The sequence below is a fragment of the Anticarsia gemmatalis genome, chromosome 1 (assembly GCF_050436995.1).
Source record: "Anticarsia gemmatalis isolate Benzon Research Colony breed Stoneville strain chromosome 1, ilAntGemm2 primary, whole genome shotgun sequence".
Lineage (NCBI taxonomy): Eukaryota > Metazoa > Arthropoda > Insecta > Lepidoptera > Erebidae > Anticarsia > Anticarsia gemmatalis.
The window spans coordinates 14,739,209-14,763,606 of record NC_134745.1 but is presented as its reverse complement, the minus strand read 5'-3'; the positions used below and the strand labels follow the sequence as shown (position 1 = coordinate 14,763,606).

The window sequence follows — 24,398 nt, the reverse complement described above, 5'->3', positions numbered from 1 at the left end:
TATGCAACTTTTTTCAAGTCGATTAGTGTTAACGATTCGTTATATCACAAAACTTGATATTGTCATTTAAAGCCGGTTATTCTGATCAAAAACTGTTAATAAAGTACCTTGATATATAATTCTTAAACTGAAGGCTTTGCAATTACATAGTTATTTTAACTAAAAGGCCTCGAGGAACTCAGGCACAGTCAAATAAAACTAGAGAAACAAGTCGTAGTCGAATAATTTCATTATCACTGAACCAATGTTGATAAAATTTAGCTTAGATTTAGTTGAAGACCCAGAGTCAATTACAGTCTAGACTAGAAGATACCAATAAAACAGAGACTATAAATTAAAACAATTTATTTATACAGAGAAATTATCTAACACAATATTGTTCAGCACTACATAACAGCCAAATTACTTCTTCTTAGGGTCATCTGGAATAGCTTCCAATCCCTGAAATAAATACAAAAAAAAAATTAGATACCAGTAATACTTTTTTTAATAATAATATGTTATTTAACTCAATCTCTGCTTTGAATAGACTTTTACTTATTCCTAGTCATAGTGGCCTAGTGTTTAACAAGTACAGAATTACAATAGTCTCAGATTCAATATTCAAGTAGTAACATTTTACTATAAAAATCTGTTATCTATACATAAAATAATTATACATACAAGAATAGTATCTCAATGCGAACTGTATGTAACAGTAACTACAAAACTGTTAATTTCATAAATATTAGACAGACAGTATCAAGAGTTGCTCTCATGCTCAAAGTTTTGATGGTGTACTGCTTGTTTCATCTCATGAGAGCTTATTTTTCTCAAGATAACCCCTCAAACGTCCGTGGAGGGTATTGTAATATAATTATGGATACTTTAGTCTCCACGGACGTTTGAGTGGATAAACAAGTCAACAAAACATTCAACTTACAATAACTTTGTACGGATTTCCAGTGAGCCTCATGTCTCGCTGGTAGAGCTGTCTGTCCCACCTCTCAAGAAGTGTGCGCCTGTAGTGCTGAAAACATAAAAGTTTTATCATAAGATAGTAGAAATTATTGTTGTGATAGGTGCCTTTGATGGCCAACACAGTAACCTTGAGTTATATGCACTGGTTAAATGAGGTTTTGTCTGAACATGTAATAAAAACTGTTTGAAACGCACATAGATAACAGGAACCTAAAAAGAACTTGTTGTCAGACAATGTTCACTGATAAAAATTCTGAAATTTCTGAAAGTTTGATTTGAAAATTGCAACTTGAAATTTCTTTTTATTGTCAAGCACTCTATACCCCTCCAGCTAAGCTACAAGGATTATGTCAGAAGTAGCTAATGAGAGTTAAGATGAAAGTTTATTTAGATATCCGACGATAGTTTTTTATAACTCCTAGTTTCTTGCACACCCTTTGCTATACTCCAACCTTCACTATTAGTATAAGCAAAGACAGCAAAGTATTAGTTTGAACTGAATGATAACCTTAACACATTATTGTTCGCCACTATATGGGACAATATTCGGTCAAGAAGCTGAGAGCGGTAAATATTTTAGTTAGATAATGTTTGTGTTATAATCTGTGCTCTGAAATTTCATAGATCTATGGAAAAGATACTGTTCAGAAGAGTGTTATCTAATATGTTTTTTATAAGTGTACTTACATTTCCTAAGACTAGATTGTGAATGTGATATAGACCCCATCCTGGTAAACCAACCCCAGCACAAATAATGACGGCACTAGGAAGAATTTCGTACCACATTTTCACAAAATATAGAACAAATTACAGTAGAAATAACTTCACTGTGAGAATGACAATAACTTGTGTATTGCCAGAACTTAATTCAAAATTTAGTCAAGTTGAACAGTGTGGTCAAAATAAAAAAGAAGACGTGAATAAATATGAAGACATAAACGGTAAGTCTAGTGCTGCTAGTGCATACATCTGACTATTGTTTCGTACCCTTAGATAACTTTTCAAATTATAGTTCATCCATAACACCATTACAATACTGATTGATATAACTTGAGAGAAGTATTACATAAAACTTACGTTTCCTAAAACTAAATAATGTATCCAATAAAGGCTATATCCACCAACAGCGACACCAGCTGTTACTATAATATACGCAGGAAGAATATTAAACCACATTATTTTTATGTATAATCCAAAATATAATTGAGAAAACAAATCTTTCATGGACGCGATGACATTGTTATAATGACCAATATTCATAGTCAATAATCTTTTTAATTTTAATTTTTACAAAAGAGTTTTACAGCCGATAAGTTTCCATTTGTACTAACCTAACAGTTACCGCTAACTAAAAGTCAGAAGTTAAGTAGGCAGGTACCGAAAAATATTTAAAAAAATAATTATATGTATGAAAATCATGTTCTCTCCGTGTGTACTTTAGAAGAAATTATATTTTGAAGTAGGTATCAACCCGTCATGCTCAACTCAAGAATCGAACCTATCGAATATAGTTTATATCAGGAGGTAGCTTAGAATAGTTATAATATAGCTAATAAAATTTCTTATTCAGAATAAAATAATTTACCATGAATCATCATTAAAACCTTCTTGTTCTTCGGTATTTTTTTTATACTTTATAAATGTTTGTTGTCATTCTTTTTTCATGTGGCAACACTAGTTATCGGGTCATCAAAAATGGCAGACGCTCCGATCGACTGTGACTTCCCCGTTTGGGGATTATTGCCGAAAAAAGAGACGGGGGTGGTCTCTTTTCTAAATAAAAATGCAAATTATGATGGCAGGGATACCGTTATTGCTATTTTCGATTCGGGCGTCGACCCAGCAGCTGAGGGTCTCAAGGTAAAAAACTGTCATGTCACGATTTGTTTAGTTGCAGTTTTACTGCATTTAGTAGCGATTATTAAGTGTTGATGAGTTTGCAGGTGACGAGTACCGGTGAGACTAAAGTTATTGAGAGATTCGACTGCAGTGGTTGTGGTGATGTGGACACCAGCACCATTATAAAAAAAGTAACCGATGGGTGCATTACCGGTCTTACGGGCCGCAAACTAAAGGTAAATTTGTTACAAAAATAACTTTATTATACATTGTTTCAGCTGCTCTTGTTCTAATTAAATGCACGTCATTCAGAATAACCGCATTATTTGATTATATTACAAAGGTCATTGATCTATCGGTCTGTCAACATAAGCACAGCTGTTTTTGGCATACAACTTGCGTTTTTCATTGTATGGAATAAACCTTAGAATTTTTTTTATAGACTCTCTTCTTATCGTAGGGGTAAAGGAGACCTAGACCTTTGTATACCATATTTAAGAATAACATACAACTGCAAACCAGAAAAGGTTATGTCCCCAGAAACCTGTTACACATACAGTGCAAAACTGACCTTTAGTCTACTAGCTTAGATCACCAAGAACATTTCCTAATACTGTGTGAAACATGTTCTTTGACAAAGCATTTATTATAACAAATTCTAAAAATAAACATGCAGATTGCTGAGTAATCAAGATAAAAGTATGTCATGTAGAACAAAGCATTATTCACTCATATACAAAAATACTAACTCAGCACAATACATTTTCACTATGATTCTCATTCTTTCTTTCAGATACCAGAATTATGGAAGAATCCAACCGGTGTATGGAGAGTGGGTGTGTTGCATCCATTCAGCTTGTACCCTACAAAGTTAAAGGAACGTGTGCAGGAGCACCGCAAGGAACATGGTTGGGATGTGGGCTACAAGCCAGCATTCGCAGAGGCTAACAAAACTCTACAAGAATTTGAGAATGAAGTTGGTTAGTGGAAGTTTTATATTTCCTTTGTAGTGTAATGTCTCTATGACTATTCTTCTGCTTTCAAAGTTATAGATATGTTTAAAAAAGTTCAACAGGTGAATTGATAGTAGAATAAAGTCAAGACTAATTTAAAAATGACTGCAAGATTTCTATTTGCCTAGATTTTTTTATGTTACTAAATAATTTTATGCCTTCCCATTCATGTCTTGAGTCCAGTATTTTTATTATTGGCACTAAACCACTTTTTTTTTTAACTAATCAATCATTTAATTATCATATTCTTTTAACTCATTGTTAATCATTGTTTCAGTGTCAAAGAATCCAAATCTGAGTCCAGCAGATAAATTCCAGAAGGAGGAACTGGAAGCCAGAGTGGAAGTGTTGCAGGCAGCTGAGAAGAAATACCATGATCTTGGACCCACATATGACTGTGTGTTGTTCCATGATGGCACTGTTTGGAGGTCAGTATACATATATACATTCATACACAAAACCACTCATTCTCATAGGGGTAGAGACCAGAGAAATAATAATAATGCATTTAATACCATATTCTATTGTTACATAGATAAGTGAATTTTTAGAATGTGATTCTGCATTGAATAGTGTGTGTGTGTGTAGGACCTGGCAAGCTGTTAAAAAAGGGCTTCAATATGCCTTAGTTTATTTTATACATAAATCTCCTTCAACTTTCTAATTTCAAGCTTTCTGTGTATTTGGGATTTGCTGGGATAAAAAATATATACATACATGCTAGATTTGTTAAAATATCTTTAATTAAAATAGAATCAGATTTGAAAAAATCAAATACCTAATCATACATTGGCAATCATTTAATTGAGTAGTAGACAAAGATAGATAAATCATCTACCTACTTAATCAAAGTTGTAATGTTCTATTATGTAAGAACAAAATTGAAACAGTATATGTATAGTGGGCTAAGTTGTTGCTGGCTAGTAACAAGGTAGAGAGTTAGATAATTACTGATATGAAACTTGTTATTTAGAGGCCACTATATCCAGTTTGTATTGAATATAAATTAACTTTGTTTCACACTCAATGTTTTATGTTTCAGTTCTTTGGTAACTATTTTTAGATGTTACTTAATGTTTTGATGGATTATGCAATGAATTAAATATAGTATCATGTTTTATTGAGTTTTTGTATAATGTTTGTATAAAAAGTACATAAGTTTACATAAGATACAGTTTGTAAGATTAGTATAAAAAAAATAGTATTCAAGATCTCAGAATTATTTTTTTAAGCTTGTACAAAAATATAGGCATAGTTTACTGTGCATTGACTAAGCTTTTTTAAAACAACATTATGCATTTTATATGACAAAGAAACTGTTTAAGAATATTCTTAGTGGTTTAAGATTTTACTAAACTTGTGCTACTAATTAAAATTAAATGTTGGGGTTAATTTCTATGCAATAAGTATTATCCACAAATAACTGCATCAGTAATATATTATTTTTACCACAATATTAAGCATTACTAAGCTCTATGTATAATTTTAAACTGATAGATACTGTAGGCTGTACCTACATACACAGATACCGTAATTATATATATTTGGGCCTGCAAACTGCCCCATAAATGATATATTGTGTTAAAACCTCTATGTATTGTTGTAGAGCATGCATCGACACGTCAGAATCAGGCGAGCTGTCGTCGTCGCCGCTGCTGGGCGAGTTCGGCGCCACGCAGGAGCACGCGCACCTCACGCCGCTCGACGAGATGACCGTCAGCGTCAACGTGCACAACGATGGCAACACGCTCGAAGTTGTTGGCATGTGCTGTAAGTAGCCGCTACTAATATTTTGGTAAATTACTAGAATGCTACTCCATGTTTACCTATTTAATGCTAGCAGCATTAAACAGGTACACATGAAGTACAGTGGAGCTTGGCATAGTAAAAACCACAATATGATTCGTTTCGATCGGCACTATAAATTAGAACACCAATTGCTTAGTTACAAGATAGAAATAATATATTTTATTGCCATTTTCATTTTGATAAAAAAAAAATTGATGCAATTTTTTCGGTGTTTGTCTAGGTCACATAATGTGTACATGTAATATTAAGACAAAACATGAAAATATTGTAACAGTGTATGTATTTATTAAGAGTATTTTTTAAATTCTTCACCCACGTCAAATGAAGAAACCAACTATCTAAAATCACCTTTCCCCCAGCAACCCACGGGACTCACGTAGCAGCAATCGCAGCGGGCTACTTCCCCAATGAGCCTGAACGTAATGGCGTAGCCCCCGGCGCTAAGATAGTCTCCCTCACGATAGGAGACTCGCGACTAGGCTCGATGGAGACAGGCACGGCGCTAGTCAGAGCCTGCATCAAGATCATGGAACTGTCTAAGAAGATGAAGATTGATGTGATTAATATGAGTTATGGAGAACATGCGCATTGGTCTAACGCTGGGTGAGTAATCTTACACTTGTTATTGCCATTTTGATGTACCGTTTTTCCCGAATAACATTAACATTTACCAGAGTAAAGATGCCAAATTTCGACTAATAATAAAGTTATCTAATGATTTAAATATTACCCTTTGCTTACTGAATTACAAAAATGATCTCCTGAATAATAAATCTATACTAATATTATAAAGCTGAAGAGTTTGTTTGTTTGTTTGTTTGTTTGTTTGAACGCGCTAATCTCGGGAACTACTGGTCCGATTTGAAAAATTCTTTCAATGTTAGATAGCCCATTTATCGAGGAAGGTTATAGGCTATATATCATCACGCTACGACCAATAGGAGCAGAGTACCAGTGAAAAATGTTACAAAAACGGGGAAAATTATGATTCTCTTATGTGACGCAAGCGAAGTTGCGCGGGTCAGCTAGTAAATCATAAAAACCGTGAAATGCGTTTTGCGAATAAAGTACTTGTATCATAATTTTATCATTTGAAGTACTTTTCAATCCATCCTTAAAAGCACCTAATTAGATTAGTAACTCGAGTATGTTTTCGAGCCTCCATGATGCGTCATATGATTATTTTATCTATTTATCTGACTTTCATCAAGATAGGAATAGGATACAAATAGCTTGTCAGGACTAAATGTCATGGAATGTTTTGAGTGAGGTCTATGACTAGCTGTGAAAGTAATTTGGCTGGCATGATACTGATACATATTAAAGTCGTTAAAAAATATATAAACTAATTCCATGATGACGATGATGATACTTTCTGACTAATTTCGGCCTTGGCGATCAATATGACTCTTCATCTAATTGACGTTGACGCCCAGAGATGGCTTATGGAGCCATTTTTTTTTATTTCGTACTTATGGATAAATAAACTCCTTTTATGGGGTAAAAGGTTAACCAAATGCTTATCGAATTCTATTCTTGTGTAACAAGAATTTGATTTACATGAATTGTATTGGAACAGCCATATGCCTTACTCCCGGTTTCTGAGGAACATTTAGCGGTAGTTTATCTATTCTATATATAGCGTTAAAACTCATACAAGAAAAACGCTATTGAATAGATAAACTACCGCTAAATGTACTCAGAAACCGGGGGTTACTCTACCTTTGTCTTAGCTTAGTTTACTTACCTGTAAAATATATTTTGTCCGTAGACGTATAGGAGATATAATCTGCGAGGTGGTGAACCGCTACAACGTGTCGTGGGTGGTCTCAGCCGGTAACCACGGGCCTGCGCTCTGCACTGTCGGCGCACCGCCCGATATCGCACAACCTATACTTATTGGTAAGTTTACTGTTATTTCATATTAATATGATCGTGTGTCTAGGGACTAGTTACATGGCACAAGATAAAGTAGATATTTGAACAGTATAATTTTAAAGAGATATACAATTTGAGGCATTGTGTTATGTCATATACATTTATTGTTATTTTGTAACCTGTTGGTTGTGGCCGTTCCCGTAGACGCAACTGCTCGATAATATTGCATACGTCACGTTTCAGTGCAATAATTGGCCATTTAGCTACCAGTTAAAAGATATTGCCAAAAAGTTTGAATCACTATACGTCTCGCAGAGCTGGAAGATTCCATAAATATTATTTAATTTGACGGTATTGTGGCACTTCGTTGCTCAGTTTGTACTGTAAGAAATCATAACTAGTGACACATTGTATTAGTGCAGTGCTTACAATATAGTGTGTGTGCAGGAGTGGGCGCGTACGTGTCCCCGGAGATGATGTCGGCGGCGTACTCCATGCGCGCGCGCCTGTGTGGCGGCGCCTTCAGCTGGAGCTCGCGCGGACCCGCCGCCGACGGCGCCGCCGGCCTGTCTGTGTGTGCGCCTGGCGGGGCCGTGGCCGCTGTGGCCAGGTACTACACATGCTTATACTGTTTGTTAAGAACATCCTGTCCAATCCGTATGTAGCATAATAAGAATTTTATTTTACCACAAATTATTTTGTTCCAGGTTTACTTTAAGAAATTGTCAACTTATGAACGGCACATCTATGGCAGCACCGCACGTAGCTGGCGCCGTAGGTGAGTGATATTATCGCTGCCCTCTGAAATTTTTCGTCATTTATAAAAATGAAATGCGAATAACTGCAAAAAATACTTCGTACCAAATTCTGACATAATTAGTCCCCATTTCAAAATTTCTTCAAAAAAAGCTGTTGTGTGTATTTGATCTCCCCAAGAAACCTTAATATAATACCTTGCTATCATGTTTATAATTGGTATTCATCCCAACGTGGTACTGACGTACTTGTTTTATGTTTCAGCTGCATTAATATCAGGTCTAAAAGCGAAAAGCTTGCCTTATTCACCGTACTCAGTGAAGCGAGCGCTAGAAAACTCCGCCACGTATTTATCACACGTCGAGCCGTGGGCGCAGGGCTGCGGGCTACTCAACATTGAAAAGGTAAACTTCAACACAACGATTTTATTGTTGAATTTGTATGCTCAGGTCTAAAGTCGTAGTAGCAGTCTTTTTGTATCACAGACTACAACATACTAACACCATAGAAAATATGTACTATGTTTTCTGTTAGTGTAGTGTAGCCGCAAAAGATCAGCGGCAAATAAAGGCGAGAAATAGACTGTATAAAAATTATCGCGATATATCTATTTGGACAATGACCGCGCGCCATGAAATAGTATAGGGGAGAGAAGGGTGTCTGTAGTGCCAAGGTGTGTAGAGTGCCAATATATCGGTTTAGTCGCCCCGCACGTGGCACGCGCCCCTTGCTTGCCTGTTGCGTTTAGTTCGTGCGCAGACATGTAGTACTTAAGATTCCAGAAACTTATATTTGTTAGTAAAAATCAAATTCATGAAAGTTTAATAAATTCTCTCTTGCGTCAGGCCTTCGAGCTGCTGACGACATACCACGACGTGCCGGAGCGCGACGTGACGTTCAGCATACAGTGCGGGTCGGGCGGCGCCAAGGGCGTGCTGCTGCGGCCGCGCCACGGGGACCCGCCCAAGGACATCGGCATCACCATCGAGCCGCACTTCCTGCAGGACCACCACGACATGGAGAGTGAGTCTACCATAATAATCCTCATTTTATTAATATGGCTAATTATTACATGTTTACTTGTTTTGAATGTAAGAAGTTATGTCGCCGTCTGCGTGCCCATATTAGAAATTATTTATCTCTCTTTATGTTATTAGGTTACCTATGTATTATCCCTAAATATTTAATATGCTTTCATAATGAATAGGTGGCGATACTTACGCTGATGGTATTATTTCAATACATTAAGTATTATTTTCAATCCGTAGGCCCGAAAGTCCCTATGCTCAAGAATTTGTTAGTAAAAGAAAATCATTCCGTTTCTAACGCCAATAGCGGTACGTTGTCACTCATTTTAAAGTAGTTTCTAGAATATTCTATAACATAATATGAAAGGAATCAACACGTTTATTTATTCGAACTTTGGTTTACTTCTAAATCATGATTCATTTACGAAATGTGCCGAAACGTCGAGCAAAATCAGATGGAAATGTGTAATATTACGTTTGATCTCTTGCAAAATTTAATATTTTATTAATCAATTTTTAAATGTTATAGTGAAATAAGATATATGTATGTAGTGTTGTGCCTGTTGCAGACAAGTCGGTGATCCCGCGTCAGATCGCGTTCGGCCTGCGGCTGGCGCTGGCGGGCGCGGCGGACTGGGTGTCGGCGCCGCAGCACCTCGACATGATGAACGCGGCCCGACCGCTCACTGTGCGGATACGGACCGACGGCCTGCCGCCCGGACCGCACTTCACTAGGTATATACTTATTTGTTTCTACATTGAAAGTGCTCATTTCTGTAAGTGTGCCGCAGTGTGTTTATGGTGACCTTTTAGTCGTAAAATAATTTTGTATTGAGAAAGAAAAAAGAAACAAGAATTTAAGGCATTCTTTGCCGGTACGTTTGAGACACAAAATGTTATCTTATTAACGTAATATTGAGGTTATACTTAAAATATTCAATTGTATTTCTGTAGCTCGATTCTCTAACACTATCGACTAATGAAAACCGGCTAGCTATCTAGACATTTTAAATCTGATTGGCGCCTCTTACGGGCGTCGTAGGAACTATTTTGGTAGAACATTTTAAATGTCAAACTTTCGATATAGGGCTTATATCGCTATCTTTCTATACAGAAATGCCTTATTAATTAAGTTACGAGTTTCACTGAATGTTCAAAAGTTTTCTATATTTTAATATGATGTATGTGTGTGCAGTATAAACGCATACGACGTATCATGCGTGGAGAAGGGCCCGGTGTTCCGCGTGCCCGTCACCGTGCTGCAGCCGCAGGCGCTGGCGCCCGCCGCGCCCGCCATCAGCGCCGCGCAGGTTACCTTCAAGCCCGCCACCATCGTCAGACACTTCGTTATAGGTAACCTTTACTTATCTCTGAACACTCGCTTCACACAGTAATGTATAGAAGGGCCCGGTGTTCCGCGTGCCCGTCACCGTGCTGCAGCCGCAGGCGCTGGCGCCCGCCGCGCCCGCCATCAGCGCCGCGCAGGTTACCTTCAAGCCCGCCACCATCGTCAGACACTTCGTTATAGGTAACCTTTACTTATCTCTGAACACTCGCTTCACACAGTAATGTATAGAAGGGCCCGGTGTTCCGCGTGCCCGTCACCGTGCTGCAGCCGCAGGCGCTGGCGCCCGCCGCGCCCGCCATCAGCGCCGCGCAGGTTACCTTCAAGCCCGCCACCATCGTCAGACACTTCGTTATAGGTAACCTTTACTTATCTCTGAACACTCGCTTCACACAGTAATGTATAGAAGGGCCCGGTGTTCCGCGTGCCCGTCACCGTGCTGCAGCCGCAGGCGCTGGCGCCCGCCGCGCCCGCCATCAGCGCCGCGCAGGTTACCTTCAAGCCCGCCACCATCGTCAGACACTTCGTTATAGGTAACCTTTACTTATCTCTGAACACTCGCTTCACACAGTAATGTATAGAAGGGCCCGGTGTTCCGCGTGCCCGTCACCGTGCTGCAGCCGCAGGCGCTGGCGCCCGCCGCGCCCGCCATCAGCGCCGCGCAGGTTACCTTCAAGCCCGCCACCATCGTCAGACACTTCGTTATAGGTAACTATCTCTAAACACTCGCTTCACACAGTAATGTATAGAAGGGCCCGGTGTTCCGCGTGCCCGTCACCGTGCTGCAGCCGCAGGCGCTGGCGCCCGCCGCGCCCGCCATCAGCGCCGCGCAGGTTACCTTCAAGCCCGCCACCATCGTCAGACACTTCGTTATAGGTAACCTTTACTTATTTTTACATTAACACTCGCGTCACACAGTAATGTATTGTTTCGGTAACATAAGGTTGATTTTTCACCGAAATATGCGTTTTTGTACTTTTCTTCTTATCATATGGTTTGTGGGCAACCTAGTGTCAAAGCTGTTCAAGCCATTCGAAGGCCTAACGGTCTTAACGGTTACCCATCTAAGGAATTCCCGACCGGTGAACGCAACTGGCTATGGACGCCTCTTTTTTTTATTAATGCGATGGTTTTTACACACTTTCGAAGTGTGGACGTTAGTAGAATGTGCCTAAGAGCACATAACGTAGAGATATTATTAAGCATTAGCACTAACATGTAATGTTTGTCCCAGTGCCCCCGGAGGCCACGTGGGGCGTGCTGCGCATCTCCACGGCGGACGCGGAGAAGACAGGGCGGTTCCTGGTGCACACCATGCAGCTCCTGCCGCGCCAGAGCTGTCGCTGTCACGAGACGCAGAAGATGCTCAACGTGTGTGCCGAGGCGCCCACCGTGCTGCCCTTCCATGTTGTTGTGAGTACCTCTAGTAACTACATATTTGTTCGCTTGTTGTTCTATAGTTATACATAGGCTTTGTAGTTTCCACGATGTGATTCTTAGGTAAAGCCATCACCCTCTACGCTAATTTAAAAGTGATAGTCGATATGGCACTTACCTTCTATCTTCCTTAATGTGACAAGACGTTCGGTCATCAAAGGCGATCTTTCAATGCGCGCATAACGTGCATCATTATTCATTATACAACTTTAATACGTTCATATAATATACGTACGTGTATAGGACTGAGTCGTAATAATTCGAATCTCTGTCCCATTATGTAGTTGTAATTATTTTGCTTTTACTGTCATTAAAATATTATGCATAGTAAATAACACGCCTTAATTTTCTCCCCCAGGGTGGTGTAACACTAGAAGTAGTAATAGCGAAATACTGGGCGAACATCGGCGAGTTGTCGGTGGACTACAGCGTGGAGTTCCACGGGCTCAAGCCGGACTTCGGGTCCCGCATGGTGCTGGGCGCCGGGGAGGGGGTGCGCGCCGTGCTGCTGTCGGCGCTGAGGCTGCAGGATGTACAGCCGTCCGCGCAGCTCAAGTATACCGAGCCTGTGTTCAGGTAATTACACCCTTTTCAAGTCGACTGTAGGATAAATCTTGCGTTATAATGAAACGAAGTAAAATGCGTTATCACTTTTCAGTGTATTTTATTTGTTGTACTTAAACTTTTTGCTATGAATGGCTGCTTTTTAAATACTTTCACAAGAATCACCTTGGTTAGTTTGACATTCCGGCACAGGTTGCATTTTTTGCTGGGGCAAGCTGACTGAACGTATAATTCCACATCAAATTCAAAATGTACGTGGCGTTGCTGTGTTACTATTCTAAGAGCATTATAAATAATTTACTAATGACAACTTATACTTATTTGCAGGCCAGCAGAGTCGAAGTTAACGCCGCTCACATCCCGGGACGTGATCCCGCCGAGCAGACAGATCTATCAGCTCATCAACACATACAACTTCCACATCGCTAAAGCTACAGAGGTATAGTACAATCAAATAAATCATTACTCTCCCACTTTCTACTTTTCAAATTGTTCATTCTAAAAAAGTATGTATTTTTCCATAACTAGTTGTTTTGAATATCCATTGGATGTTTGAAATTTAGCAATCGCTAATCCAAAAAATATTATAAATACGATAGTTTGTAATTATGGATGGATATTTGTACGCAATCTTTTGACGCATACGAAGTCGCAGGCAGAAGCTAGTGAACTATAAATTACATTTCATTTTGTTTAAAAATTTAGACGTGATTAGAAATTTGTAAAGGGGTATTTTAGCAACTGTACTACATGGATATTAGCTTAACTAACATGTCGCCAATTGACTATCTTAAATTACACACTGCACTGGTGAGAAATGTATTGACAAATGATTTTATTCTTGTTTGCAGGTGTCGCCAATAATCTCGTTGCTGTGCGACATGCTGTACGAGTCGGAGTTCGAGTCTCAGATGTGGATGTTGTACAACAGCTGTAAACAACTCATGGCCGTCGGTGATGCTTATCCGTCCAAGGTAAATATGACTTATTAAATTATTGAGTAAATAACAATATATTATGTTAAATTTGTACGATATATTGGCGTAAGTTTTTTTTAATATTAATAGTCTTTAAATTTCATATTCAGTTCAGTTAAGATGCTCAAATAATTTTTTAATAATTATTATATCGTTTAGACAGTGATATTTTCTGGAAGATACTTGATGTTGGATTACCATTTATTGATTTAGCGGGTGTGAAATTTATGTACACTAATTTTAAAATGTATATCTGAATTTAAAAGTCGTTGTAGAATACACACATAAATACACGCTTTCATCCCATAAAGGTAGGCTGAGACCAGAGAACGTCGTAAAATTTTATAATAAAATGTATATTTTGTTCCCAGTATTCAGTGAAGCTAGAGAAAGGCGACTACACACTGCGGTTGAACATTCGTCACGAGAACAAGTCTTTGTTAGAGAAGTTACAAGAGTTACCAGCCGTTATACAACAGAGATTACAACAACCTATCACTCTAGACGTATACTGTTCACAACCACAGGTGAGAACAATGAAATATCATTTTAGATACTTTTTATTAGATGATACAAGATAGATTACGAAAAAATTGTAAGCACACCAACAAAAATGCTGATAAAAACTGACTTTAACGCAAAACGATGAAATCATGATATCGTCGATGTATACAAATCATCGCGTTTTAAAAGAAAAAATCAAAACTACTCGTCAGATTTCAATTAAATGGGACCACATAGGAAGTACCCGCTTTCAAACAAAGAAAACATCATAAAAGAAGGTCCATCTAGTGAAAAGTTATGAGGTAGCAAACATACAAAATGATATAGAAATTTGAGTATTCATTAACAATAAAATTTACTTTCAGGCGTTAACGGGAGGTAAAAAATTCACATCCACGTCATTAGCTAGCGGGACACTGCTACCACTATACTTTACATCGGTGCCATCTGAAAAGTAAGTACATTTATAAAGATCTATTACGATTTTCGTTCATAGGAATGTGAGCATTTTGATTCATAATATTACTTTACTTGTTGTAGTAAGTAGTTAAGTTTTTGTAAATGCGACTTCTACATAAGGAATCAGGTTCCTGCTCGAATCAATTACACAGCTGCCATTTTCTTGCTTTGTTTGTTATCCTTAATTTCTATCTCATTGGGTTTACGAAATCTATATGCTTCAACGAGTGTTTATGAAAAGAACTTGACTTTATGCTTTTAAGTTTAGTGGCTTGTATAGTTCAAGCATAGCGGGTTTTAAGCCCGTAGAAAATTGAAAATGTACGACACCAATTTTTTTTTTGCTCGACGCGACGTTTCGTCCGTGTTACACCGGTAGTGGTCGCGAGCTGACTGACATAATGACGATAAGGGTGTAAATTCTAGAAGACTTTGGTTTGAGTTACGTATGTGTGTGTGCAGGATATCCCGGTCGAGCCTGACGGTGGGTCAGACGCTGTCGGGCACGGTGACGTTCGCCAAGGACGAGCTGGGCCGCAAGGTGGACAGCTACGCGCTGCACCACGTGTGCGTGGAGGCGCCGCGCCGCGCTGCTCCCAGGGACAAGGAGAAGCGCGCGCCGCATGATGACTACATGGACGCGCTCAAGGATTTCACTACCAACTGGCTCGCTAAAATTGGTACGTATACACGACTAAATAAGCTGCAAACTAGAAAACTACGTGCTTAATTATGTTTGCGTTTCTATTCGCTATTTTCCTTTTCGCATTTTCGCCGATTTTTGATAGAATTAAATAGACTGATGCATTTCCCAGTGTCGTCTTTAACGATTTCAAATAAAATGCTCGAATAAACGGACTATTGTATTTATAATAAACTAAACAAGATATAAGATAGGCCCACACTAAACATTTCTTTCTGAACCACAGCACACTTAGGTCTGAAACCTAGCACGCTATTAGATGTAACCTAGCGCGTCGTACGATTTAGGCCTCCCCCACATTACGTATGTGTGTTCTTCAAGCGTGTACGCCGCATGCACGTTACAAGAACGCTCGTGTGTGAAAAGTGCACGCGACAAGCTTCAGGGGCCGAAACTGGTCAGTAAAGTCAGTAAAAGTCAGTATTTTCGGACATGGTCAGTAAAAGTCAGTATTTTCGAAAATCGGTCAGTATTGTCGGTATTTTTCCGAATTCAATTTTTTTTTTGGTTTTCCTCTGCTGTTGGCCAATCTTACATTCTTGATTTGCCCAGTGATGATATCAGAGGGCTGCTTTGGATGCTCTATATTATGTAGATGATCTACGTATATATTGAAGCATCACATGACTTCAATAGAATAGCAAATTTAAATCCATACTACAGACAGAGTTACTTTCGCATTTATTATTAAATGCGAAAGTAACTCTGTCTGTCTGTCTGCTACTCAATCACGCCTAAACTACTGAACCAATAGCAAATATGCATGAAATTTGGTATAGAGATATTTTGATACCTGAGAAAGGACATAGGCTACTTTTGTTCCCCGGGAAAATGACGCATTCCCATGGGAAAATTCAGGTGGCGGACGAAGTCGCGGGTAAAAGCTAGTTTTCTATATTATTGAAATCAGGATTTTTGAAGTGAAAATTCTTTAGCGGCGTTGCGCACTTTTCTTTTGGATGGGTAAAAACTTCTAAACTCGCGTCAGGACACGTGTCTAGATCGAAAATTCGTAAGACCTGATTGAAAATTCGTAACACGGGAAGTTTATTAGAGTTTTTGGTGTTGATTGGAGTTTATTGAAGTTTAGTGAAGTTTATTAGCGTTTCTGGAGTTTATTGGAGTATGTCAATTTTGCATGAATGCGCATGACTCACTTGTAATACAATCTATCTATGCATCTTTTGTATGGTTAGTGGTCAACCTAGTGTCAAAGTTGTTCAAGCCGACTGAAAGTCCTTTGACATGGCTTAATGACTCTTATCCTAATCGACAACATCCGGGACCGACTTTTTACGTGCCCTCCGAGCACGAAGACGCTCAGTTCCAATACCACTATGCGGTCACCCATCTATAGAATGACTGTGCTAACGGTTGCTTAACCCGGAGATCGTTTACCGACCGGTGAGCACAACTGGCTATGAGCGCATCGTAATACAATAACAATTACTAAAGAAATAACAATAGAAAAAGCTTATTAACACAATAAAAAGGCGGTGCTGGTTGACTATTGGGATGGGGGAGGCCAATAACCGAAAATAAGCTTTTTGACCGACTTCAAGAAAGGATTTTGACCTCTCAGTTTGACTGTATTTTTTGTTATTCACCCGAAAAACGGTTTTGAAATGGTCAGTATTTTTGAATTTTTGGTCAGTAAAATCAGTATTTTCGACCTTGGAATTTGTTTCGGCCCCTGAAGCTTACACTCTCCACTCGCGCAAACCGCGTAGTGTCAGCCTTAATTAAAACTTAAGAGACAATTATTATTCAGGTACCTTAAATGCGGACTGTCAAAGTCGACAATCGTCAGACTCAAACCGAAGCGATATCGAAAGAGCCATTGAATGTGGAATGAGTAAATTTTATACACCTAACTTAAAGTTATCAAATTGTAAATTACGTATAGGGTAGGCATCATCGTATTTACTCCATTATTTAACAGATTACGTAGTTGTAACAAGAGTGTATTCTTATGTTATATAGAAACTGTAAAACCTTATATAAAATAGTTATGAAATTCGAAAAATCTGGTTCACGTAGTTAGTATATAGTTACAGGCCTAGTTACGTAGACAGAGTATATTATGTCGTATTTAGACTATCGTGTACAAGTAACTGATTAATGATCGTCGATAGTTAAATTTAATTGTACCAATAGTCGCCTTAAACTCACGTACACATTATATCTTTGTATAAATATTAGTCTCACTACTAATGTGTATAAATGAGTGTGTATGTGTTTGATAGAGGGTGACAAGTTGGAGCAAGTGTACGAGGAGCTACAAGAGAAGTTTCCCGGATACCTCGGCGCACACATCGCGTACTTACACGCGCTAGATTCACCTACTGATGCCAAGAAGTACGTTACATATTAAAATTTTACTTTATTTCTACTGGGGTGAGAGACTTTGTTATCATGAAATGAATATCATCCAATCTTTACGGCGTTTTATTGAAATTAGATACAGCAAAAACCTGAAAATATTTTTTTCAATTCTTTTCAATGTTCTTGTATTTCAGAAAATTTGGACATGTTGCATCTTGTTTATATGTTATTTGAACCCTTTTCTGCTTTTAAGACTAAAGATTTGTTATTTACAGACTACCTCATGCTAACGAAGAGCCAGACGTGACGATGGCGTGGTGTGAACAGCTGATCACTATCTCTGAAAAGGTATATAACTGAATATTAGAAAAGAGACATACTCTATTTATCATGTATGTATATTAAATTATTTTGATTTCATTTCGTAGGTGATAAAGGCGATCGATCAAGACAAGTTGCTCGCGTACCTCGGCATGAAGAATGATACGAGAAGCGACGCTAATAAGATCAAGCAGTAAGTACAGAACTTAAACTTAGTTTAATGTGAGCTAGGATAGAGCACACGTCATACAACACTAGCAGCGGTCACACGCGGTACAGGCGCCCCACGTGTCGCCAGCGTATTAAGACAATATTGATTGAAAAACAAAATCAACTCAACTCTAGTTCGGCTTGTGCCGGATATGTGTAGCAAGCAGTGGCGAAGGGTCATTTTTTATAAAAGGTAAGCCGGAGCTATAAGTCATTGTCTAGGTATAGTACAGACCTTCATATTATGTGCATCGTAAGAATGCCGACGTAAAAGTAGCGTATTACTGCATAATAACAATATGAGAGTATTATCTACATTAGACTACAGTCTCTTATTTCTCTCTCTACAGACTAATAATACATAGGTACTTACCATGCTACCTAACCATGCTTGTTTTGTATTAAGTTACTCTGTCTTCAGTAGTAACACGTAGGTAACACAACAGCACATATTTAAGATAACGTATATCGATCGATTGATGATTGTCTCGCACTGGTTGTTTAATAACATATTATACAAGCAATTTAGAATGTATTCATCAACAATAAAATATCAAACACATTATATATAGGATAAACGCACAACACTTTTATAGTAATGAGTTTAACCTATAAATCTGACAAAATGCAAATTTACTCTAATAGAAACATGCAAAACAATTACTGTTTAATATACTGATACATTCACAATTATGCACAAACACATTTATAAAGGAATAATGTTGTGATAAATACAAAATATATTCTAATTTGTTATAGAGCGCGCGAAAGATGTAAACAGTAAACAAACATGACCTAATCCTAATGTCAAACTGGAGAAGAACGTTCCACTAATACTTATGCAGGATTCTTAGCTTATTTATCGCCATCTCGCTCTTGCACGCGGCTCGCACCGCGACAGAAACATGCGTAAGATCATGTGTCCGCCGCGGCGCGAGCGCTGTAGCGCGAGGCAACCCGCTCTTCCTCCGGCTTGCTCGCCACTATGGCTTATTTCATTATTATTACTTCACGTTGCGTTTTTAGCGGAGCGGAATTTTTGAAGGGTAGGCGTTTTCGTACTGTTTCGATTAGATTAATGATTTTAGTTAAAGATTTCTATTTAAATATTGGTGATTATTTATTAATTGTGTATTATTTGGCAATAGTAAACAATTAATTTAACACTAATATTAAGTCTGTCCAGAAAGGGAAGCCGGTAGGAATCGAGTTGTATGGAGCCTTCGCCACTGGTAGCAAGCCTAAGTCGTTATTTTTCGTTGCTACTCCGCTCGTTATGTTTGTAGCGTAATGTTATATAGCCTATAACCTTCCTCAATAAACAGGCTATCCAACAGTAAAAGTATTGTTCAATTCGCACCAGCAGTTCCTGAGAGTAGAGCGTTCAAACAAACAAACAATTTTTACAATTTTATTTTATTTGTGTAGATAAGTATGTTTATCAGTTATTTGGTTACCATAGTAGACTATAATAACCAAATAACTAACTACTAACTACTAACTAAGCTTTGCTTAGTTTGGAATCAAATGACCATGTGTGAGCAGTTGTTCAATAATATTAATTTGTCCCAGGGAGCAGGAGAAGCAGCGCGGCTACCTGATCGACGCGCTGTGCCGCAAGGGCACGGCGCTGTGTCGCCTGCGCGCGCTGGCACAGAGCAGCTCGGCGCGGGAGAAGATCACCGAGGCGCTCACCAACAACATACACGACCTGCTCAAGTTCACCGACCTCACCGACGCCAAGGTACACCACCACATACACCACTACTACTACCATAGTCAGTCATCAATAAATCCCCGAAATTGAATAACAATACCCCCGAGTTGGGAGCACTACGCCATTAGGTGCCTTTACACACACGCTCTTTCGCGCGTGAAAAAACAAAGAAAAGAGCTTTCCGCGCCCGCGAAGAAAACGTGAATGAAGAGCTCGCCATGTGACAGATGAGCGCGGCGCGCGCTCTTTTCTTTGTTGTTTCACGCACGAAAGAGCGTGTGTGTAAAGGCACCTAATGCCACGTTGTGATCAAAGTAGATTATCAATGTTATCAACATCTTCCTGCTCATTAATGTCATCATTTATTGAATCTGTGTCATATCAACTAAGAATAATTACTTTTATTATGACTGTGTATTATGACTTTATGACCGTCATATACTGACTTCCGTATCATCGCCATTGTCTGTACCAAATTCACCATTAACCATTATAACTTACTAAATTATATTCTTCATCGCCAGTTACCAATCAGAATCATGATCTTGGCGTAAAACTAAGGCACTGTACTAAAAGTGGAAGCAGTCAGTGAACACTAAAAAACACCAGTCACTAGCATTAATGTCTTACTATGGTATCCCCAGGCGGTGCACTACGCAGTATGGCACTGCTTCACGTTCAAGCAGTGGGGCCGCGGCATCAAGCTGCTCAACAAGATCCAGGAGGAGCGTCCGTCCAAGGAGGTGGAGGAGCGCCTCATCGAGGCCTACACGGCGCTGGGCTGGCAGTTCTTCGCCGCCGCGGCGCACGGCGCCGTGCCCATCAAGTACCCCAGCGCCTACCGCCCGTTCTGAGACCACTGCCGACTATATCGGAGCAAGCCTTTCTGTTATATCTACTGAACATTTTATTAATATAATAGTTTGTTACAGACTAAACATACATACCGTAACATACGTATCCGCTTAAAGTCATGGCATGACAACGATAATGCGTTTTACTTGTCACTTAAATATGACCATTAACATCGTATATCGAAAAACATATTATATTAGCGTATAATGTGCCATGACAATTATAAGCCGAATAATATGACGTGCGATACAAAAATTACCTTGCAATAAATATAAAAATCTCCAAGTTAAACCAGTGACATGTGAAAATTTATATTGTGACAGATATGTTTTAATAGAACTCAGATTTTATAACTTCCTGAAAATACTGTAATACAGACACGCACACTTATTATTATTGTAAATACACTACAACATTTCACATTACGACATTTTGAACATACAATCAGTAGATATAACATAAAGACTAAGTAATAAACGAAATATAAACACGGATCAGACAACCTATATCCGTCTCTTTCACTCACATATGAAGCTATCTATGAGTGAAAGAGACAACAGTACTAATCTGAGTTTATACATCGTTTATTATACAAATATTTATAAAAGTGTTCGCTTAGAACGGCTACAGTATGCTTACGCGATAGTTTTACATATTGACGAGCGCTTACGTCACCACATCAAATCAAATCGTCCCATCTCTTTCTATTTACTATACAAATGTTGAGACAGCGATATGCCATTGATTTGATTGTAGTGGAGTAAGCACTAATATATTGTTGTTTTGTCCAACCAATGTTTTTGTACTAAGTAATTAAAGAGTTTTAGTATATGGTGACTGTTCTGTTGGAATTATTTATTCATCTCTTTCTAACAATCGATATAGAAAAAGGAGAGAAGATTTTAAGAACTGCTTTTTGTTTGATTGACTGTCGTCTGCGGTGGCCTGGTGGCCACTAGCCAACGTGAGAGAATTTGCCTGTAGCGGCAGAATGCAACTACTATTACGAACTAAACTAGTACACTCTTTATTCCAACACTCACATAGTCCAGTGTGTCGGTATCCGACACAGGACTGACAGATCTACTTTACTTTACATATCAAACCTAACAGCTGCTGCAGATGTCTATCCTTTTTCTATATAAGAGATTTACATAAATAGAATCGTCACCAAAAAAATAAAAAAATATATTAGCAAAATTAAAATCAAATGTCTAATGGTGAATCAGAGACTCGACTGAGTTAATTGTAAGATCGTAGAGTATATTTTAATTAATTTGTATTAAAATACACTGCCACCGCTCAATCTGGTTCCTTAGATTCACCATACATGCGGCTGCTGAAACAACAGCGGTGTAGGCGTGTAACGCGATAGACGATGGTATTTTATAGGCTTCATAAATACTAGTTACTTGCTACATATTTGCTTTTACGGCAGGTTCCGTAAAGTATGAAATAAGGCTTTTCTATGAGAGGTTGTTTATAGCTAGAATTCAACTTGGTTCCCTCTATGTTTGCCTTATATAGAGACGTTAAAGTAGGCCTTATTGGACAAAAGATAACCAGTTTTTGATCCTTTCTTTAGTTAAAAAGAGTTAAAATCTGTGAAGAGCAGGCTAATTATCATCTGCACCTAGAAAGATCACAAATTGTCTAGCTTATATGCAAAAGAGAATCTCTATTGCCGTACAATCTCGCTTTATCAAAGGGATGTAAGTAGTAGAGTTTCTATAAAATACCATCGAGCTATCGTCTCAACAAAATAAATATAAAACCTTAATAGTAGGATTACGTACAGGCAGGAGTGTAGGAAGAATAATAAATATAAATAATGTTAGGAGATTATTATTTTAGATATGTATTAGGCTTCGGATCGTGGGACGGCTTCCCGCTGCTGGGCAAGCTTGCGTGCTAAGTCGGTGACGCTGTGGGATCTTCTATGAAACAATTATAATATTAAGTAGTCTTATATGTTTGCATTTTTTTTTACTTTTGTATTGTAAAGTTGGTTTGAGGCAAAAATTTTAAGTCGTTTTGTCTTGAGTTTGAGTAGTTCGAAAAGTATTAAACTTCTTGTTAAATAAATACTATTTTGCTGAAATTCAGTTAAGGCCAAACTAATATTACTATTATAAATGATGAAATTTTTAAATGAGCAATAAATAGAAATAGTCAATAATAATATATTTCGTTCAATTGAAGCTGAAAATAAAAATTGTTTAGAATTTAAATATTGCCAAGTTGTTGTGCTCCGTTTCGCCTCGAACTTCATTTATTCTATGCATTTAATCTATTTATATACAACTACCCTCATTGTGTAGAAGATGTCACAGTGGCGTGCTTTTAGTCGATCGTTGTAAGCCGATATAGTTAATACACAGACAGGGTGCTTGATGTTGTGTGCTCAAATATGACGTGGACACGAACCTCTTCACTGTGTGACCTGTGAACAGCTCTATGTATATAGCTTTTATTTTACGATATGACTGTTAGTTGTCTTCTTAAATGATGTGGAAAATAATGGACATAGTAATAATATAAGCTTATAAATCGTTTGTAACTTTACATTCAGACATCAATTGTTAAAAGAATACATCACGGTTGTATTTCTGCTTCGAACTCTTGCTAAAGTGTTTCTCGCTCTAGCAACAATTCTTTGCGTAGAAAAGGATATTATATACAAGAGAAATAAGGAAGGAGTGTAGCGTACCGAATGATATGACACTGACGTTGTTACATCTTTTTACCCCGCATTTCCTTGAATGTTTGTTCGGAGTTGCAAAACAACTTATAAGCTTATATTCTAACCGTGTTTCGCTCTTGTTGTCAACATGAGTACTATTATTTTCCACTAATACCTAGTTAATGAACTGTTGTAGAACTCCTATAGACCAATAGTGTCCACGTTGTAACGTAGCGACTTAAAATCCGCTACACATAATAATATGTTTTTAATGTTTTGACAGTTTTCAGTACATTATTCGGTGTTGTCAAAAATGCTTAAACACAATGACTTATTCAAATTAAAGCAGTAATTATTGCATATCTTGAAATAAGAGAATCAAATCAAATCTAAGTAATATTAGATATTATATAATACACGTATAACTGTGTTTTACAACCCTTTGAATGTTATACGTGCACGTTCATGTGTACGTATACGCTCAACTTCAGGCATTTTTGATAAACCGAATACAACAAACAATGCAATTACTTGACCTCACTAGATAATAATAAGAACAGTGCCGCGACTGTAGACGCATAGATTAAGAGCATTTGACGACGCAGAACGATATACCATCAAAATATCTAATAAAATTGTTTGGGACTTCAACGTTTTTATGTAAACAAAGTTTAAGGAAATGTGAACCGTAATTTTGCTGAGTTTCTTCCACAAAAATTACTACCGTTTTGTCAATTTTGTAGGCTTTGTAGCTTACCTGTCGTTAGTAACCTGTAGTAAGTCTATCGAAGATAGACTATTGAAAACGGCTGAAAAACGACAAAGTATATCAAAAACGCAAATTCCTATGCGTATTTAAATTTCTTGGCAAAACAATGCGTTATTGCCAATGTAAATGACCTTTAACTTGTAATTGGCTAAACCAGTTCATTAAAAATTAAGCAAAAACACGGTACACATTTCCTTACGCAGAAAGAAAAATATAAATATCTTTTCAAGTCAACTTTTGGTCTTT

At 38.0% G+C, this 24,398-nt stretch overlaps 2 protein-coding genes across 2 annotated transcripts; one reads left to right on the top strand and one right to left on the bottom strand.

The window, feature by feature from the left end:
* Positions 1–328: 328 nt before the first annotated feature.
* ND-MWFE (NADH dehydrogenase (ubiquinone) MWFE subunit) lies at positions 329–1,789 on the bottom strand. Its single transcript, XM_076121438.1, has 3 exons — positions 1,648–1,789; positions 923–1,009; positions 329–441 (listed from the first exon to the last, which is right to left on the bottom strand). The coding sequence occupies exons 1-3, from the start codon at positions 1,744–1,746 to the stop codon at positions 403–405; spliced, it is 225 nt and encodes a 74-aa protein (XP_075977553.1). The 5' UTR covers positions 1,747–1,789; the 3' UTR covers positions 329–402.
* On the top strand, positions 1,715–24,386 carry TppII (Tripeptidyl-peptidase II). Its single transcript, XM_076121450.1, has 26 exons — positions 1,715–1,901; positions 2,639–2,820; positions 2,904–3,035; positions 3,593–3,779; positions 4,090–4,240; positions 5,419–5,582; positions 5,981–6,224; positions 7,393–7,523; positions 7,947–8,109; positions 8,207–8,277; positions 8,520–8,659; positions 9,101–9,278; positions 9,853–10,018; positions 10,479–10,636; positions 11,863–12,041; positions 12,424–12,641; positions 12,957–13,068; positions 13,481–13,603; positions 13,978–14,133; positions 14,476–14,564; positions 15,032–15,249; positions 17,519–17,630; positions 17,873–17,945; positions 18,026–18,111; positions 19,701–19,872; positions 20,490–24,386. The coding sequence occupies exons 1-26, from the start codon at positions 1,715–1,717 to the stop codon at positions 20,697–20,699; spliced, it is 4,002 nt and encodes a 1,333-aa protein (XP_075977565.1). The 3' UTR covers positions 20,700–24,386.
* The last annotated feature ends 12 nt before the right edge of the window (positions 24,387–24,398 follow it).